This window comes from Mus caroli, chromosome 16, assembly GCF_900094665.2.
Source record: "Mus caroli chromosome 16, CAROLI_EIJ_v1.1, whole genome shotgun sequence".
Taxonomy (NCBI): domain Eukaryota; kingdom Metazoa; phylum Chordata; class Mammalia; order Rodentia; family Muridae; genus Mus; species Mus caroli.
In genome coordinates, this window is record NC_034585.1 from 34,995,424 (window position 1) to 35,013,471 (window position 18,048).

The following is an 18,048-nucleotide window of genomic DNA, read 5'->3' on the forward strand; positions in this document are numbered from 1 at the left end:
AAAAAGTTCAGGAGTGCTCCGGGAACAGTCTCTGGATGGGAGGGGTAAGAGAGTTCAGGAAAAGTTCAGGTGTTCAGTAATTTTACTCTTTCACCATAAAGCAAGAAGCAGAAGTGGGAAGACACCCAGTCAGGCAAGGAAGTAATAGAACTGTTTTTCCATGTAAATCTGACACCTATACAAAAGCTTCAATGAGACCTACAGAGAACTATAAACAAGTCGATGTCATTTGTCCCTTAACGGACAATGGATGCCATGCAGTCCCGTGTTAAATCCAGATGCCTTTTGCAGTAATTGTTTTCCTGAAAAATTCATGTGAAAGTGCATAATACTGCAAACAGTTAAAGACAACCTTGGGTATTGAATGTAGCTCAGGGTAGAATGCTTGCTAGCTTCAAGTTTGTGGCCCTCCTGCCTTGGCATCTGGAGTGCTAGAATTACATGCATACATTATAAGGTCAGGGTTTTTTGTTTGTTTTTTGTTTTGGGGTTTTTTTGTTTTGTTTTGTTTTGTTTTTTGGTTTGGTTTGGTTTTTGGTTTTTGGTTTTTTCAAGACAGGGTTTCTCTGTATAGCCCTGGCTGTCCTGGAACTCACTCTGTAGACCAGGCTGGCCTCGAACTCAGAAATTCGCCTGCCTCTGCCTCCCAAGTGCTGGGATTAAAGGCATGCACCACCATGCCTGGCACAAGCTCAGTTTTAATGGGGCTTTTTCCCTTAAAGCTGATATGGAAATAGGGTATTTTTTAAAAAAAGAAAGAAAAAGAACAAAAATGAGTTTGGACAAGTAAAACACATAACTTAGTGGATTGTTAAGTGTGTGTGTGTGTGTGTGTGTGTGTGTGTGTGTGTATGTGTGTAATTACCTAACATTTATGTGGAATACTCCACAGTTAAATTAAAACACAGATTCATGATTATCATTTAATTGTTTTAATTAGTAACGCAGCTTATCGTGACCTTTATTATCTATGCGCATCATGCTTTGTGGGTGGCCACAAAGATACACTTGTGTTATGAGAGCACTGTACAAATTGCTTAATTTAAATGTTTTTACTCCTGGCTTCATCTGAGCTGTGGTTTGAAATGAGGATACTTGGAATAACTAGGTTCGGGGGTGTTGTGGTTTCCCCTTAATATTGCCTACGTGATGCTTTCTCTAGGTGAGAGTTCATAACCTTCTTCAGTATGGCTGAGACTATTTAAGAATCGTGACTTGAATCATGGATGGACTTGGTGGATTTTTTAAATTGAAAATCGATTTTTTTCATGTAATATAATCTGATTCTAGCTTCTGTTCCTCCCCACTTCCTCTCCTATTCAGACCCACGCCCTGTCTGTCTCTCTTAGAAAATAAACAGTCATCTAAGAAATAATAAGAAAAGAAAACAGGGGCTGGTGAGATGGCTCAGTGGGTAAGAGCTCCCGACTGCTCTTCCGAAGGTCCAGAGTTCAAATCCCAGCAACCACATGGTGGCTCACAACCATCCGCAATGAGATCTGGCGCCCTCTTCTGGAGTGTCTGAAGACAGCTACAGTGTACTTACATATAATAAATAAATAAAAATAAATCTTAAAAAAAAGAAAAGAAAAGAAAAGAAAACCGACAAACAAATGAACAAGTCATAATATAGGACGGAACAAACAGGAGAAAAGGAGCCAAGACGCATGCACAGGAGAAGCACATGTATGTGCAGAGGCACACACAGGGATCCACGATAATACAAAAGCAGAAACCATAATATATACACAAAGGACCTGTAGGGTAATAAGGGAACTAAGCCTTGGTATCACATTATGAAACAAAGCCCTCCAAAGATGCCTTCAGCTCACTGTGGTTTGATCATCTACTGCTGCACATGGAACCCACCCTAAAGAATGGTTTGTCTTCTCAGTGAGACTCCCTTGAGTCTTACTTGGAGGAGTACCAGGAGAATGAAGAGGACGAGGAGGATAAGGAGGAGGGAAAGGGGGAGGACCAGGAGGATGAGGAGGACCAGGAGGATGGGGAGGACCAGGAGGATAAGGAAGAGGAAGAGGGGGAGGAAGACCAAGAGGAGGAGGAAAAGGATGAGGAGGACCAGAAGGATGAGGAGGACCAGGAGGATAAGGAGGACCAGGAGGATGAGGAGGACCAGGGGGATTAGGATGAGGACAAGGAGGAGAAGGAGGAAGAAAAGAATGAGAAGCAGGAGGACCAGGATGAGGAGGAGGACGAGGAAGAAGAGGAGAAAAGGATGAAGCTGAGAATGAGGACCAGAAGGATGAGGATGAGAACAAGTAGGACGAGGAGGATGAGGAGGACCAGGAGGACCAGGAGGTTGATGAGGATGAAGAGGAAGAGGATAAGGATGGGAGGAGGAGGAGGAGGAAGACAAGGACAAGGAAGAAGAGAAACCCCCGAGTTCTAGCCAGGTTCAGTGTGGTTTAAAGATGTGGCTACAGAGGGGCTTTGATGGTTGATGGTTTGTATTTTCCATCTTTCTCCTCAAGGAGCTCACAGGAGGGGTGTGTATCCCATAGCAGTACTGAACTACAGTTTCAGGAAATCTAATGTCCAGTTCAAACTGGAATTCACAGGCAGCATGTGAGCTCACTTACAAAGATTTACGCCAGAAGGCTTTCTAGGATGAGCCCCTGAGTTCCAAAAGCTTTGACACGTACATGCCTTTGTGTAGTAGAACAGGTGACCCTCACCCGGTTGTGTAGCATCCTCACAAATGCCCTTCAGCCAGGGGCCCAGGGTCACTGTGCTCCATTAGCACAAACGCTTAATGAAGCAGCTCAGCCCGAGATCTGAGTACTGAGGGTCAAGGGTCTCTGTGGCAGCAGGCAAAATCTGAGTTGTCCAAAACTCAGATCTGAAGCTGTCCACTTCATTCATTCTCTTTGGTCCTGCAGCCGTCAGAATCTTGATTTGTTACGACACCTGACTGTTCGGCTGATGAGAAACAGCATCCCGCACTGCGTAGTGGTTTTTCCTTAAAAGAGGGCAGCCGAGTGTAATTTATCCTTGGCCCTTAATGGTTTTCAAATGAGAATTTTATTGCATATGAATGAGCACTAATTGACATTTGTTGACTGGTTTTCATGGAAATCATGCACATATGATTTGCATAATAGTATCTAAATGCTACTAGGTTATAAGGGCCCAGGGTTTGCTGAAGAATGATACCCTGGGCTCAAATAGTGTGTAAATGCAAAGAGTGTTTTATTCTGCAGAAATCCAGCATGCTGGGATCTCTCCATTATCAAGATAGAAAAAGACAACCAAATGAGCTGGCAGGCTAGATTTAAAGCAGGCTAGGGGATTCTGGGGTAGGTGACCTCTATGATAATCTGTTGGGCCCATCTCTATGGATGTGCCGTTACCAAGGTGTGGGGGCTGGGAACTGGCTGGAGAGGTCTGGGAACTGTTGCTGGGGAAGTCTGGAAACTGTTGCTGGGGAAGTCTGGAAACTGCTGCTGACCCCTTGCCCTTGCTTCAGTCAGGAAGCTGGGACATTTTATTACCTGGGCATGAAGGCTGGAGCCTGGGATTTTTTTTTTTTTTTTCTATTAGTAATTGACTCACCCAGGCTTGCTTGGACTTGCTCAGGTTTTTGGCCTAGTCTCCTTAACTGCCAGTTTGAAGTCTGCCGTGGAATCAGCCTAGCCTTCTCAAGGTAACAGTGCAACTCCGGAAAGTTAGTGAGGCTTTTTGTACGGTGCTTCCCCACCCCCTTTCTTTTCAATCATCGAACCCAAGTCTGTTGAATGGTGAAGGGTCTCCAGGATCCAAGTATGAGGCAGGACAGATTTACAGGCTGGTTTTGTGATTGTGCCAGCTTGTACCTGAGAGTTAGCAACACACTTCAGGATAGGTCTCTGAAATCGGGAGATGTGCCAAGTAATGCAAGCAATATTGCAGCCCATGAATCTTTGGATCGTGTCAGCATGCAAGTATTGCTTTACCCACTGTGTGTGACAGCCTGTGTTATGCTTTGTAAAATGGCAGTATAATGCAGCATAATGCAGCAGCGATGGGAACAACTTGGTGGGCTGAACAATCATTCCATGAGGCAGACCTAGTACAAATAAAGTTTATTGGGAAAAGGAGATGAGTGAGGACCTGGAAAGGGGTAGAGACAGAGAAAGGGGGGACAGAGAAGGACAGAAAGGGAAGAGGAGGAAGAACCCAGCCAGCCAGGAACACGTGGGGAGAGAAAGAGGGAGGGAGGGAGGGAGGGAGGGAGGAAGATGGAAGGGAGGGATAGAAAGGGGGAAGGACAGAGGCGGGTAGAAAGAGAAAATAGGAGATGGAGAAAGAGCTGGGGTACTTAGGCAGTCCCTCTCATATGCCAGGTTGGCTCCCACCTGGCGGCAGTTGATGACATAAGTTGTTGCTAGGTCGCTGTTGCTAGGTCACTGTTGCTAGGTTTCTGGGAGGAGCCTAATGGAATTGTCCGTAAGCCAATAGGCAGTGTGCGAGGTGCTTGAGCAACACTGTTGGCTGTTGCCAGGTTCATCCTTACCTCTTAGCAGGGCGACTAGCAGATAACGTTAATCAATGCTCATTGAATTAAACAATATGCTCTCTGCTCTGGAGGTCTGTAATTCATTATTCTTCTAAAAGCTGGCTTTAAATACAGCACGAAGATCATTACTCTTTTCGTTAGAGAAGGATTCAGAACCTGGGTTCTATGGGGAAGTTTAGAGAAACAATATGGATAGGTAGATAACCTTGATTGAGTGTTCCCTCGTGTTCTGTATAGATGGCCCTTCTAGATTGTGGAAGTGAGAAGTTGACGATGTAGCAGGCCTCCATTGCTTTTGCATATGTACTCTATGTGCTATCGTCTAACAGCAGCGATCCCCTGAAGCACAGCTTCCTATACCAGTAAGCAGGCAGCTAAGGATTGGAGAAGTCTTGGCCCAAGATACTACTATCAGAGTGCTATGAAGCTGGGGCTTAAATGCAGACCAGGCCTTGTCTATCACAGCGCCACTTACTAAATCCCAGCATAGGAGAAGAGAAGCTGAACTCCTCATACTAATAGAGAAGAAGCTGGCCAAGAGACACTACCGCGTTCTCTTCGTTCAGATGACCTGCTGTGTATACAAATCCTACCGCTTATAGGACTAGAGAGATGACTCGGAAGTAACAGACACTCAATGCTCTTTCAAGAGTACCAGGTTTCAGTTCCCAGCTCACAGTCATCTGTACCTCCAGATCATGCCTGCTTCTGCTCTCTGTGGGCACTGCATGCATGTGATGCACATACAAACATCCAGGCAAAACATTCACAAAATAAAGTAAAATACACAAAATAAAAGTAAACAGACCAAAAGGAAAAAGATCCTTATTGTTTATAAACACTTTTACTGGAACTTTTGGGATTCCAGGGCAGCATCCAATCTGTTTTCCTATAATTCTGTCTGCCGAGCAGACATTTCAAGCTGTGCAGTAAAAGGGTAAAGTCAAGGTTCAGGCCAAGAAAAAGTTGCTTGTAAATGTGAAAGTAAAAGACTGAGTGGGGGCTTCCTGGAGTATCCACCAAAACCGCCCTTGAGCCTATAGAGGGAACCGCTGCGGGGAGCTAGGAGGGCAGAGGGGCAGAGGTTTGGAAACATGGAGATGAAAGAGTAGGGGGAAAGTTCACAAGTGCGGTCACAAGCTAAGGTCCACAGCTGCAAGATCAAGTTCACCCCCCCACCCACCCACCTGCTATTGAGAGACAGCGATTCTGCCACTCTGCTGTCATAATGCCCTCCCACAGACGTTGGAGAGCAGCGACCCTTCCTATTCTTGCTCTGCCCTCTGTTCCCAGGAGCTGGGTTGATTGTTTAGGAAGCACGAATGTGGAACTGTAGAATTCCTGAGGACTTTAGGAATCATTCCTTGTTTTGTTTTGTTTAAGTGAGATGTGTGAGTGCTCGTGTGTGTGTGTGTGTGTGTGTGTGTGTGTGTGTGTGTGTTAGTGTGTGTGTGTGTGTGTGTGTGTTAGTGTGTGTGTGTGTGTGTTCCCATATGCGCACGTTTGCTGGAGATGGAATGCAGGGCTCCAGGCCCGCTAGGGCATGTTCTGCTGTTGACTCATGCTGCCCAGTCCCAGTGACTCTGTCATCACCACCAATGCCACTCTTGTCCCACATGACAGCAGAGAAGCCATTATTGTGGAAGCTATAATATAGTTTTCACAGTAGGATTGGACTTGGATTTTGTTTTTTAGGCACAGATTTAGGCTCATAAGGAAAATACGACCCACCTCATTTGAGATCTCTTGGTAACCTCTCCGATCTTCTCAAAAGCTCTTTCTCTACTCTGTCTTTTCCTTCGATGTCCTCAATAGTTTTGAAGATAATCTCTTACTTGTGTCTTTCACCTGCAGGTTATTGTTCACCTTCCCTACTGACATATACTGACATACTGTGCTGGAAGAGGTCTTCCTTTCAGTCACCGCTGCTTTCCAGGTGTCTCTGACAGAGCCTGCCATGCAGTATCTTGAGAGAAAGAGAGGCAGAGAGAGAGAGAGAGAGAGAGAGAGAGAGAGAGAGAGAGAGAGAGAGAGAGAGAGAGAGAGATGAATTCATTGTCATGGAGATCTGTGTGAACATCCACACCCTCATTTCCTAGCTCCATCATGACTCAAGTTTGTTTGTTATGCTTTAGTGTGTGGTGCTGAGAATCAAACCCAGAACATACTAGACATTACTTTCTTTACCTCTGAACTGTGTTCCCAGGCCTGTCATGATTCCATTGTATTGTTAGTAAGGCAGGATCGTGCGTACTCAACTGGAAGTGAGAATAAGATCCAAGGTGACTGTTTGAGAAATAATATATGTGGTTTGAATGTAAAGGACAATTCAACGCTTGCATATTTTCTAACATGTGTGCTTGTGGGCATATTTTTACAGATAACCCTTTTCCCGTTATTGTGATATTTTTCCCCCGGGGAGACTATTTCTGTTCACCCCAGAAAGGGAAGGCAATGACTGATCAATTTAATACTTTGTCTAAGTTCAGTGTGGGAACCAGTGAGTCTATCAGTTCTTACAGAGCATGAGGAAAGGGTCACCTTCAGGAGCATGGAGACTTGGGCAGCAGAAGCAAAGCCCACCCCAGCATGGGGGCAGCTCCTGAAAGCCGCATCCTGGAGCTCCTTGCCCAACCTACAGGGATCAAATGATTGCTGCTTACATAACCTTAGGGACAGGCCTTCTGAGTCTTTTAAGTTTCTTGAGCCTCTTGATTCTAAGTTTCTTGAGAGTTTCATGAGCCTATGTGTCTCCCTCTCCCTTCATGTTCTAATCAGGGAAAATAGTCACGCAATTAAATTTATCTTGTTTAACTCTTTGGGTTCCACATTTAGGGCTGGTACCATTTTACTTTGGCACAAAGACTTTCCTCTGCTCTGGCATTTCTAGTTTTTCAAGAAAAGGTTTCTTTGTATAGCCTTCTCTGTCCTCACTCCCTCTCTAGGCCAGGTTGCCTTGAACTCATAGAGAGCCACCTGCCTCTGCTTCCTGGGTGCTGGGATTAAAGGCATGAGCTGCCTAGCTTGGCATTTTTTTTAAATGTTTTTTTCTTAATTGTTGAGAATTTCATATATGCATTCGAAGCATTTTGGTCACATTTACATTTATTCCTTCCTCTACCTCCTACCAGATCCACCCTAACTTCCAACTTTATGTCCTCTGTGTATGCACACACAGGTGTATACACATGCACACACACACACACACATATAGATAGATAGATGGATGGATAGAAATGGATAGATGGATAGATAGATAAATAGATAATAGATGGATAGATGAATGATAGATGGATAGGTAGATGATAGATCAATGGATAAGTAGACAAATAGATAGGTAGATGATGTATGGCTAGATAGACAGGTCAATAGATAGATAGATAGATAGACAGACAGTCAGATAGATATATAGACAGATCTATCCCAGTGAATCAAATTTCTGCTGCTCATATATATAAATGATATACATTAACATTGGGCCATCTACCAGAGGTCACACCTTTAAAAAAAAAAAAAAAAACTAGCTCTCCCTCATCCAAAAACCATCCATTGCTTATAGTACCTCGTTCTCATATTTTCTGGGCTATTTCTTTCAAACTGTTTCCCACTGTCTCCCCTTGGAACAACAGTCACTCGTGTGCTGGAGCACGGGCTATCCTTCCACACATCGTGATGGTCATTTTCCTCTATGCTTCACCATGTACATTTTCTCTTGCTAAGTCCTTAAGTCAACCAGCATTTCCTTCCAAAGTATTTAATCTAGGGTCTTTTATCTCAGATATTCTGATTTTCTCTGAGGGGGTTCTGTTCAGCTCTTCTTTGTATCTTTGTTTCCCGAGCCTTCTCTGGTTTTGCTTTATGACAAAGAACCTGTGTACAAAAGTTGTTTTAAGGTCTGTGGGGCCACCTGTATCATTTCTGTTTTCTGTTTCCATCGAACTAGATTTTAAAGTTTCATATTTGTGAGTCATATTTATTATTTTGATCTCTGCAAGTCATATTTATTTCGTATCATTAAAGGCTTGGCGTGTTTATTGGAGGCTGCATGTGTTTATGTGTGCATTTGTATGTATATGTTCATGTGTAGGTGCAGGTGGTGTGCATATGTATAAATGTGCACGCATGCATATGGAGAGGCCAGAGGTTGAGTAGCTTGTCTCCTTCAACCATCTTCCCACTACGCTGGCTGGATCTTCCTGTCCACCTCCCCCATGCTGGGATTGTAAGAGTTCATTGCTAGGGCTGGAGAGAGCAATTAGTCCCTAAAAGCATTCATTAGCTGCTCTTCCAGAGGACCCGGATTTAATTCCCAGCAACCACGTGACAGCCCACAAGTGCATCCAACTCCGTCACACAGACATACATGTAGACCAAACAGGAAAAATGCACATAAAATAATTACATAAATAAATAAGTGTACATTGCCATGTTTGGCTTTAAAACAAACTAACAAACATGGGTGCTGGAAATTGAACCCATGTCCTACGGGTGTGCAGCAAGCATTTTACCAGCTGAGCCATATCTCCAGCTCCTGTATGGTAGACATTTCTAATTTTATGTGGTTAACTGTTAGCTCCTGCTGTGTCGCAGAAGAGGAATTGGGTTGTGTTGTTGAAAGAGTTGAATTGGGGCTGGCGAGATGGCTCAGTGGTTAAGAGCACCGACTGCTCTTCTGAAGGTCCTGAGTTCAAATCCCAGCAACCACATGGTGGCTCATAACCATCCGCAATGAGATCTGATGCCCTCTTCTGGTGTGTCTGAAGACAGCTACAGTGTACTTACATATAATAAATAAATAAATCTAAAAAAAAAAAAAAAAAGAAAGAGTTGAATTCGTTGTGAATCGCTCCCACTCTTCATAGGTTTTGTGGGGTTTGAAGCATTGTGGGGGCCAGCCAGAGGACGCTTTCCACTTGGGCTCATTTAGTTCAACTATTGCAGTGTGACTTTCCTGAAGATGCTTTTCAGTGTTCTGCATAGTATGAATCTCTACTTCCTGCTGCTGGAATACTATGTACTTTCAGCTCTAGGGAACTGCCTGGCTGCTGCCTGACACTGGTTACTTCTTCAGCTTTAAGGAGAGAGTTCTTGCATTCATACAAAGATCTGAGCTTAGAAAAGACTGGGGCTTCCTGCAGATTCCCCAAACTTTCTCTTCTTTGTTACACTGTCTTACAAATTACAGCCACCCCAGTACTGCTAAACTCCCTCCCTCCCCCCTCTCTCTCTCTCTCTCACAGACACACAGACACACACACAGACACACACACACACACACTTCAGCAAGACATCTAGTTTCTGTTTGGTTTGGTTCTCTCTCTTTGCGCCCCAGCCCAGAATCTGCCTTCAGGCAGAATGTCTCTTAGGAGCTAAAGTCCTATGATCTGTTGCCCAATGTCTGAAAAAAAAAAATTGCTTCATATGTTTTGTCTGGTTTTAAAGTTGTTTACAGGAGTAAAGCAATTCTCACAGTGGGGAATTCTTCCTGGGCAGTAGCAGAAGTTCTATGAATTGCAAAATAACTTGCTAATGGATGGTGGCTAGAAACAAATAGGATTATTTATAATAAAAGTTAAATAAATAGGTTGATAAATAGATTATAAGACTATTGAAAGCCCCCATAAAACACCATCTTGGAAAAGAAATCTGTGGTCTATTGTAAGTGCCTGGAGTTGGGTCTGCTACTGTATGTAACATGAAACATAGCATCCCCAGAGGGATTTCTGTGTGTGTGGCGGGGTGTGGGGGTGGGTTTGCTTTACAAAGGGCTTGGCGGACTTTACTCTTTGAGCCTTGGTTCTGACTCTGTCTGATGATATGATGCCTCTCCATTGCCCTCTCTGACTGCCCCCACCCTGCCCCAGTCAGTCAACACGGAGGCCTTCAGCAGTTCTCAATGGCTGAGCCCTTCTTCCTTTCAGAACTTAGCTTAGGAGTGTGTCAACATAGAGAGATGCACCTGTGATTGTTCATTTGTGAATTTCTGTGGATAAGTGCCATCTTTGGGACTGTATGCCTGTCCCATATGGAAATCTAATATTGTAATATTATAGGGTTCCCGAGCTGGATATTCATGGACCAAAGGGTTTCTCAAGACTTGGTTCCCAGAGCAGTGCTTCTCAGGGTCAACTTTGAGTAAGTGATGTATCCTGTCTTTACCAGGGTGTGGCCAGACTTTTGGCTAATTTATTGGTTTCTTCTTCCTAGCACCCTTCTCCAACCTTCCAACCCTCCAACCCTAGGTAGGAGAGCAAGAAGGTTAGAGGGGAAAGGAGGTGTTGATCTTGTTAGACTGCCTTCTGTTGATTAAGGAAGTCCTTGGGGCAAGTGTGATCTTCATCACCAGGATACCTCCAACCAGCAATCAGCTATAGCAGGAGAAGGAAGGGCAGCAGCACTTGTATACCCTCTGAAGCGTCCCCAGAATGCCAAATGTAAACTATTTTCAGCTGGCAAAATAACATCCCTGACCGAGCATGAGACAAATCATAGTCAGCTGCTGTGGACAGTCTAAAGCAACCCCACACCTGTGATTAAAACAAAAACATAGTCCCTTAACATTTCTGTGCTTTTAAAGGGACCAAAATTCTCATGATGCCAGGGAGTCTCAATTTGGCACATACTGGGCACAGTTGGCAGTGACTGGCAGTTGTTGAAACTGTTAGGAGAGGGCCAGGCATGCTGCCAAACATCCTCTCTTCAAAGGATGGTCCAGACAACAAAGCATTATCAAGCCAAAAATAGGTCTTTGGTTTACCACTAAGATGGAAAAGACAATGTAAAAACACACGACCTTCCAGGCTACCATAGTGTAGTTTGCTCTGTGACTCCTGACATTGCTCATTGCTAGAATACTCCGTAGGAAAGTAGGGGGTGGCTAGAAAGAAAAGAAAGAAAGAAAGACCCTTTCTGTTGGAATTCCAACAAAATTAGGATACGAATAGCCATGCCTTGTTTGCTTCGTAATTTAATATTCAGTCATCTGTCCAGACAGCACAAGAATTCAAATGCTGGATGGGAGACAGCGGACTCTAATTTTCTCGTGATTGCTCTGTCATGAAGCTGGTAAATAATTCAAGAACATGGTAGAGGCCAGTGACTGGGCAACACCTGGTGCTGTATTGTTTATGTCTAAGTACAGACTCCAAGACGGCACTCAGCACCTGTCACAATTGTTCTGCTTTAACCATGGGTCTAGTGTTCAGTGACTATTGATTAGTAGCATCTAATATTTGTCCAAGTTTCACACACACACACTCACACACACACACACACACACACATACACTCACACACACACATACACACACACACATACACACACACTCACACACACATATACACACTCACACACACATACACACTCACACACATTCTCACACACACACACACCACACACTCACACACACACACACACACAGAGATGCTATAGTAGGTGCTTTCAAAAATACAAAGCAGAAATGGCAACCTCTTACATTCCTGTGACTAACCCCAAATCTGTCTTTTCTATTAAAAGATGGGTTGGTTTTAAAACGTAGGGATAAGACGCAGGCATGTCCAGTCTGTGACCCATGGACCACATACCCCATCCACTTCTCTCTCCTCCCCTCACTCTCTTCTGCACATCTTGCTTTGTAGCCAGGCTGGCCAACTCCTACATGTCCGCCTCGGCCTTCCAAGCACTGAGACTGCAGGTGTCTGTCTTGGCTTCTCTTCTGATCACAGTATTCATATTATGAATATTTTTTGAGAATAATAACATCTCCTCAGCGGGTTACTCAGCCCCTCTCCCTAGAACCCAACTAGCCCATGGCAGCTCTGTGATTCTGACAATTTAAAAACCAGTACACAGGCCCCAGAGGGGTTAGGAACTCCACTGGAAGACCAATAGAGTCAACTAACCTGGACCCCCAGGGCTCTCAGAGACTGAACCACCAACCAAAAAACATACATGGGCTGGACTTAGGCTTCCCCACACAAATATTGTATGTGTGCAGCTTGTTCTTCATGTGGGTCCTGAACAACTGGAACAGGGGCTATCCCAAAGCTGTTGCCTGTATGTGGGATACGTTCTTCTGGCTGGGCTGCCTTGTCTGGCCTCAATGGGACAGAAAGCACCTAGTCTCATAGAGACTTGAAATTTCCGGGTGGGAGGATACCCAGGGGAGGGGCCCACCTGCTCAGAGAAGAGGGGAGGGGGTAGGGGGTAGGGGAAGGATTGTGGGAGGGGGTGACTGGGAGTGAGCAGGATGTAAAGTGAATAAGTAAAAATAAATGTTTAATTAAATTTAAAAACTAAATAAATATGGGGGCTGAAGAGATGGCTCAGAGGTTAAGAGCACTGACTGCTCTTCCGAAGTTCCTGAGTTCAAATCCTAGCTCACAACCATCTGAAATGAGATCTGACGCCCTCTTCTAGGCTACCTGAAGACAGTTACAGTGTACTTATATATAATAAATAAATAAATCTTTTTTTAAAAAACTAAATAAATAGATAAAAACCAGTACACGTTTTGGGCAACTCAGCTGTTTGGACATGGAAGGCTCTTCCTCATCTTGAGAGACAAGAGACTATATGGGCCCTTGATCCCAGAATCACCTAGGATCAAACAGAGGTTAAGCGAGGAACTGTGTGGAAAGATCTTAGGACATGAATTTGGGGACGGGAAAAGGGGATGATGTGCCTTACGAATCAAAAGTAAGGTTTTTAAAGAGCTTGGTCATTAGAAGGCTCTAGAAAGTGCAGAGATTTTTACCTAGAAACTATGAAATGTACTTAATCTGTTTCTAGAGTAGCTATTGCAATGAGTTTTGAACGTATTTATTAAAACATTTTATACTTTAAAATGTTGCAATATTTATAAGTATATCCCTACACACGATAGAATGTAACCATGTATAGTTGAGATACTAAAATAATTTTAAACCTGCGTGTGCATGTTTGTTAACCAGTCTGATTGCTTCCCTCCAGGGCCCAGTGTGGGAGCTCGTGGAGTGCTGACTGCCCTCTGGTGGTGAGCCAGAATCAATTCGTTCTATGACCTGAGATGCCCACTCTTGACCATGTGCTACCCACTGGGAGCCAGGAGCCAGCTGAAGAACATTTGCTCTTCAAATATGCATGATGAAGGAGACTAATGAAACAGCCTTTCACTTCTACTTGGAGCCATTTGTTTTCTAATCCTGGATTTGGACTCTGGAGGCAACTCTGAGATGGAGCCTCTGGCAGAAAGGCTCGAGTTGTTTCTGTGCTTCAGCGAACGGTTTGCATCCTTGACTGGGAATAGCCAAGACTGAGTAGATGCCCATCGAGGTGCATGGGGTGACATGGAGCCGGAAATCAACTGCTCTGAATTTTGTGACAGTTTTCCTGGTCAAGAGCTGGATCGGAGACCCCTTCATGATCTTTGCAAGACAACCATTGTAAGTGAGCAGCCATGGGGCGTTATATAGATGCCATGGGGCTAGACATAAATATGGTGGTGGTGGTGGTGGTGGTGGTGGTGGTAGTGGTAGAGAAGGAGGAGGGGGGGAGGGACAGAAAGAGGGGGAAGGAGGAGGGGGAGAGGGAGGAGGGGGGGAGGGAGGAGGAGGAACTGTCCATGTAGCACAAGCATGGCCCTACTTTGGTGCCATCTATAGATCCTTTATTCCTTTGCTTGTTTGGTTTTGGTTTTGTTTCCATGTGTAGCCCTGGCTATCCTAGAACTCACTCTGTAGACCAGGCTAGCCTGGAACTCAGAGATCCGCCTGCCTCTGCCTCCTGAGTGTGAGCGCTCATATTAAAGGCGTGATCCCTCATTCTTAACCACGTCTCTTTTTTTTTTTTTTTTTTTCTCCCTCCAGACTGAGTCCCAGCACAGTAGTACAGTCGCCTCCCCACTGTCTCCTGCCCTCTTGGGGATTATGTGGACCTTTCTCAGCTGTGGGCTACTTCTGGTGCTTTTCTTTCTGGCTTTCACAATTCGCTGCAGGAAGAACAGGTAAGCAGCCTCCTGCCTAGAGTCTCGCCCCCCTGTAACCAGAACTGTGAAACCCAGAATGCTGACATCATCTTGGCACCAAGAGCGGCTAGGCCTAGCTAGGGTCCCCCCACTGCAAAGCTAGTGACCATAGGGACCTTGTCTCTCATGCTTCCCCCTGTGCCTCTAACACTTCAAACAGATTGACACATAATGGATACAGTAAGTGTGCTTGGTGGTCTTGGAAGAAAGGATGCTTAAATCCAAGTGGTGAGTGCTGCCAAGAAAAGAACCGTAAAGGTCATGAGTATAGGGTAGAGACCTACACGATTTTTATAATGTAAACTAGCGCCCCGTCAGCAAATTATACAATGATATCATTGTCTTTCGTGTGGTTTGCTCCCAGTAAACCAGTAGCTGAAAGCATTCTGGGGCAAGCTTTGTTCACTTAAACGAAAGAAACTTTGGGCTGGAGAGGCAGCTCAGTAGACAAAGTGCCTGCCTAGTATCCACAAAGCCTTAGGTTCAGTCCTCAGCATCCTGTATAACCAGATGCTTGCCTGTAATCCCAGAGCTCAAGCGGGAGGCAGGACTATTAGGAGTTCAAAGTCATCCTTGTCTATAGAGGGTTTGAGATAGTCTCTCCCTTCCCAGCCAGTGAGGTGGATCAGTGGGTAAAGGAGCTAGCTGCCAAGCTGGAGGACCTGATTTTGATCCCTGATACCCCACATGGTAGAAGGAACTAGCTGTTACAAGTTGTCCTCTGACACCAGAGAATAAAATTTAAACCTCCCCCCCCCAAAAAAAGGAAAGGTTGCCTTTAACCTGAGACTACCATGGAGTGTGCCCCTTTAGTTGTTAGGGTATGAAATGACACCTTCCATCCTGGGTCTTGTTCTTCTCTCGGTTGCTCTAGGCTGCTGCGTTGAAGGCCGCCTAGCAGTGAGGCCCATGTGAGAAGGATCTGATGCTTTCAGCTTGTAGCCGTGTGAATACCTGGGACTTACTCTATTAGTCATGGTTTTCTAGAAAAACATAACCGCTGTATATATGAAATTTATTAAGTCAGGGTATTTATAAAGAACAAGATGAGCCCGGCGTGGTGGTGCATGCCTTTAATCCCAGCACTCGGGAGGCAGAGGCAGGCAGATTTCTGAGTTCGAGGCCAGCTGGTCTACAAAGTGAGTTCCAGGACACCCAGGGCTACACAGAGAAACCCTGTCTCCAAAAAAAAAAAAAAAAAAAAAAAAGAACAAGATGATAAGAAACACTGTGGATCAAAGTACATTATGTGATGAAGTAGCTCATGAAAGGAAAGATAAAATAGCCCATTTTAAAAAGTGCTGTCTTGGACAATGAAATTGTTCAAAGGAGCAACAATGCAATCAAATAATTCAGCCAGGCGTGGTGGTGCACGCCTTTAATCCCAGCACTTGGGAGGCAGAGGAAGGCGAATTTCTGAGTTCCAGGCCAGCCTGGTCTACAGAGTGAATTTCAGGACAGCCAGGGCTACACAGAGAAACCCTGTCTCAAAAACAAACAAAAACAATCAGATGATCTGCTTCATTTCATTCTGAGGGTGTGTCTGTCTGTCTGTCTGCATGCATGCATAGGGGTGTGTGTGTGTGCATGTGTGTGTGCATGTATGCATGTCCTGTTATGTCTAGGAAGCAGTTTCCCTGAAGTCATCTACTACTATGCCTGGCTTTTACAGTCTTTCTGACCCTCTTCCTCATAGATCCATGAGCCTTGAGGCGGGGGCTTTGATATATGAGAGCCCATTTAAGGCTAAGCCCTCTCCTGACGTCTGCATGGTGAGCAGCTGTGAAGCTCTGTATAAATTGCCACCTACAAGAAGCTTCTCTGGGGAAGGCTGAGTGATGTATTGATCCATGGCTGTACCAATAAGTCATTAGGAGTCATTTTATTGCTGTGTTGATTTAGCAGAATAACAGTAGTGGCTTTTTCCCCCAGGGTCCGTGACCTAACAATCCATAGGTTCTGGACCTTGCTGACAGTCTCAGGGATAGGTTCCTTTTCATGGACGAGGTCTCAAATCCACTTAAAAACAGTTACTCCCATAGTGTTCCCTCTGCTGTTACACAGGTACGTCTTCTCAGAAAGCTCAGTTTGTAGCTCACAAGGTTCATAGTTAGGTTAGCTTGATAATTGTCTTTTTCCCCTGAAGTAGCATGACTAAAACCTCCCAGCACTAAGAAAGATAGCTAGTAAGGATTAAGCTTCCAGTTGAATAGCAGTGAGATTTCTCCATGTTCAATGACTCAAGTATATGATGTCTTTAACAATAAGGCCTTAAAAGGGACCTACTTCTAAAAAAAATAAATAAAAACCTATGATGTCTTTACTCTCAGATAATCTGATTATATAGCAAATCCAAAGAAATAGATCTTTAAAACAAACCCAATCATAGTTATATCCCCCCATTTTATAAATATACATACATATATACAACATATATATGTGTGTATGCATATATATATTATATGTGTGTACAAATATATGTATGTATAATGTATATGCGTATGTATACAATATATGTATATATACACATATGTATGTCATATATGTATATATAACATGTGTAATATATATATAAAATCAGCAAGCTGATCTCAAAGTTCACTTGAAGAACCTAGAATTCCCAACTCAGATTTCAAAAAGCATAAAATCACTAGGACCCACCCAATTTCAGGACTTACCACAAAGACACAGTAATAAGGTCAGTTTTGCACTGGCAAATATAGACATAGACATTGACACAAAGATATCATTGAAGTAAACCCACGTTGTTTGTGGCCCACAGAGAACAACCAAGAGCAAAGGCAATTTCATGGTAAAGTTCACTCCCTTCAACAAAGGACCCTGGAAAAACTCGATCCCCACATCAAAGAAGTGCCTTTGACCTCCACCGTGTACCACGTTCAAAACGAAAATCACAAACTCTAATGTTTATTCAGAAATAGCAGAAAATTTTTGTGATACTGGAAAAATATTCCTTGGATAAAATATCAAAAGTACAACCTATAAAAGAAAATGTTGAAAAATTCAGCTTCGTAAGAATGAAATAACAACTTGTCTTCCAAAGAGAATTTTGAGAGTATAAAAAAGAAGCCATGGGTTGAAATGAAATATTTATAAATCTGATAAAAATTCTTCTATTTGTATGTGTTGGCACACACTGCTGGTAAGAGTGCATTGTGGTAAAACTATTGTGAAAACCTTGTCCACTGGTTTCTTTCAAAATTCAGTTCCCAGCAATCTTACTCTTGAGTTTTTACTTGATATAAATGACTCTATGTCTATAGAAAGACTTATAACCAATGTTCATGGCAGACATTTTAATAGCCCAAAGCTGGAGATAGCATAAATATTCATAAAAATGAACACAGAAAAAAATACTATATGCTCATGTGATAGAATACTAATCAGTAACAAAAACAATGAATTGCTGATTTGGAAAAATATAGGTAAATCCAAAAATAATTATACTGAGTAAAAGAGACAAGGCAAAAAAATAAATAAAATACTTTTATAATTCCAGTTACACAAA

At 43.6% G+C, this 18,048-nt stretch overlaps 1 protein-coding gene across 2 annotated transcripts in view; it reads left to right on the plus strand.

The window, feature by feature from the left end:
- Positions 1–18,048, plus strand: part of Gpr156 (G protein-coupled receptor 156) — a 98,086-nt gene that overhangs the window by 14,076 nt on the left and 65,962 nt on the right. The window contains exons 2-3 of one of the 2 annotated variants that reach the window (XM_021185045.1): positions 13,487–13,938; positions 14,362–14,498. In XM_021185045.1, coding sequence (XP_021040704.1) covers positions 13,843–13,938; positions 14,362–14,498 — 233 coding nt within the window. In that variant the 5' untranslated portion in view covers positions 13,487–13,842. Of the gene's footprint in view, positions 1–13,486; positions 13,939–14,361; positions 14,499–18,048 lie in introns of those variants that run through there. The other variant, XM_021185046.1, reaches the window with a different exon arrangement.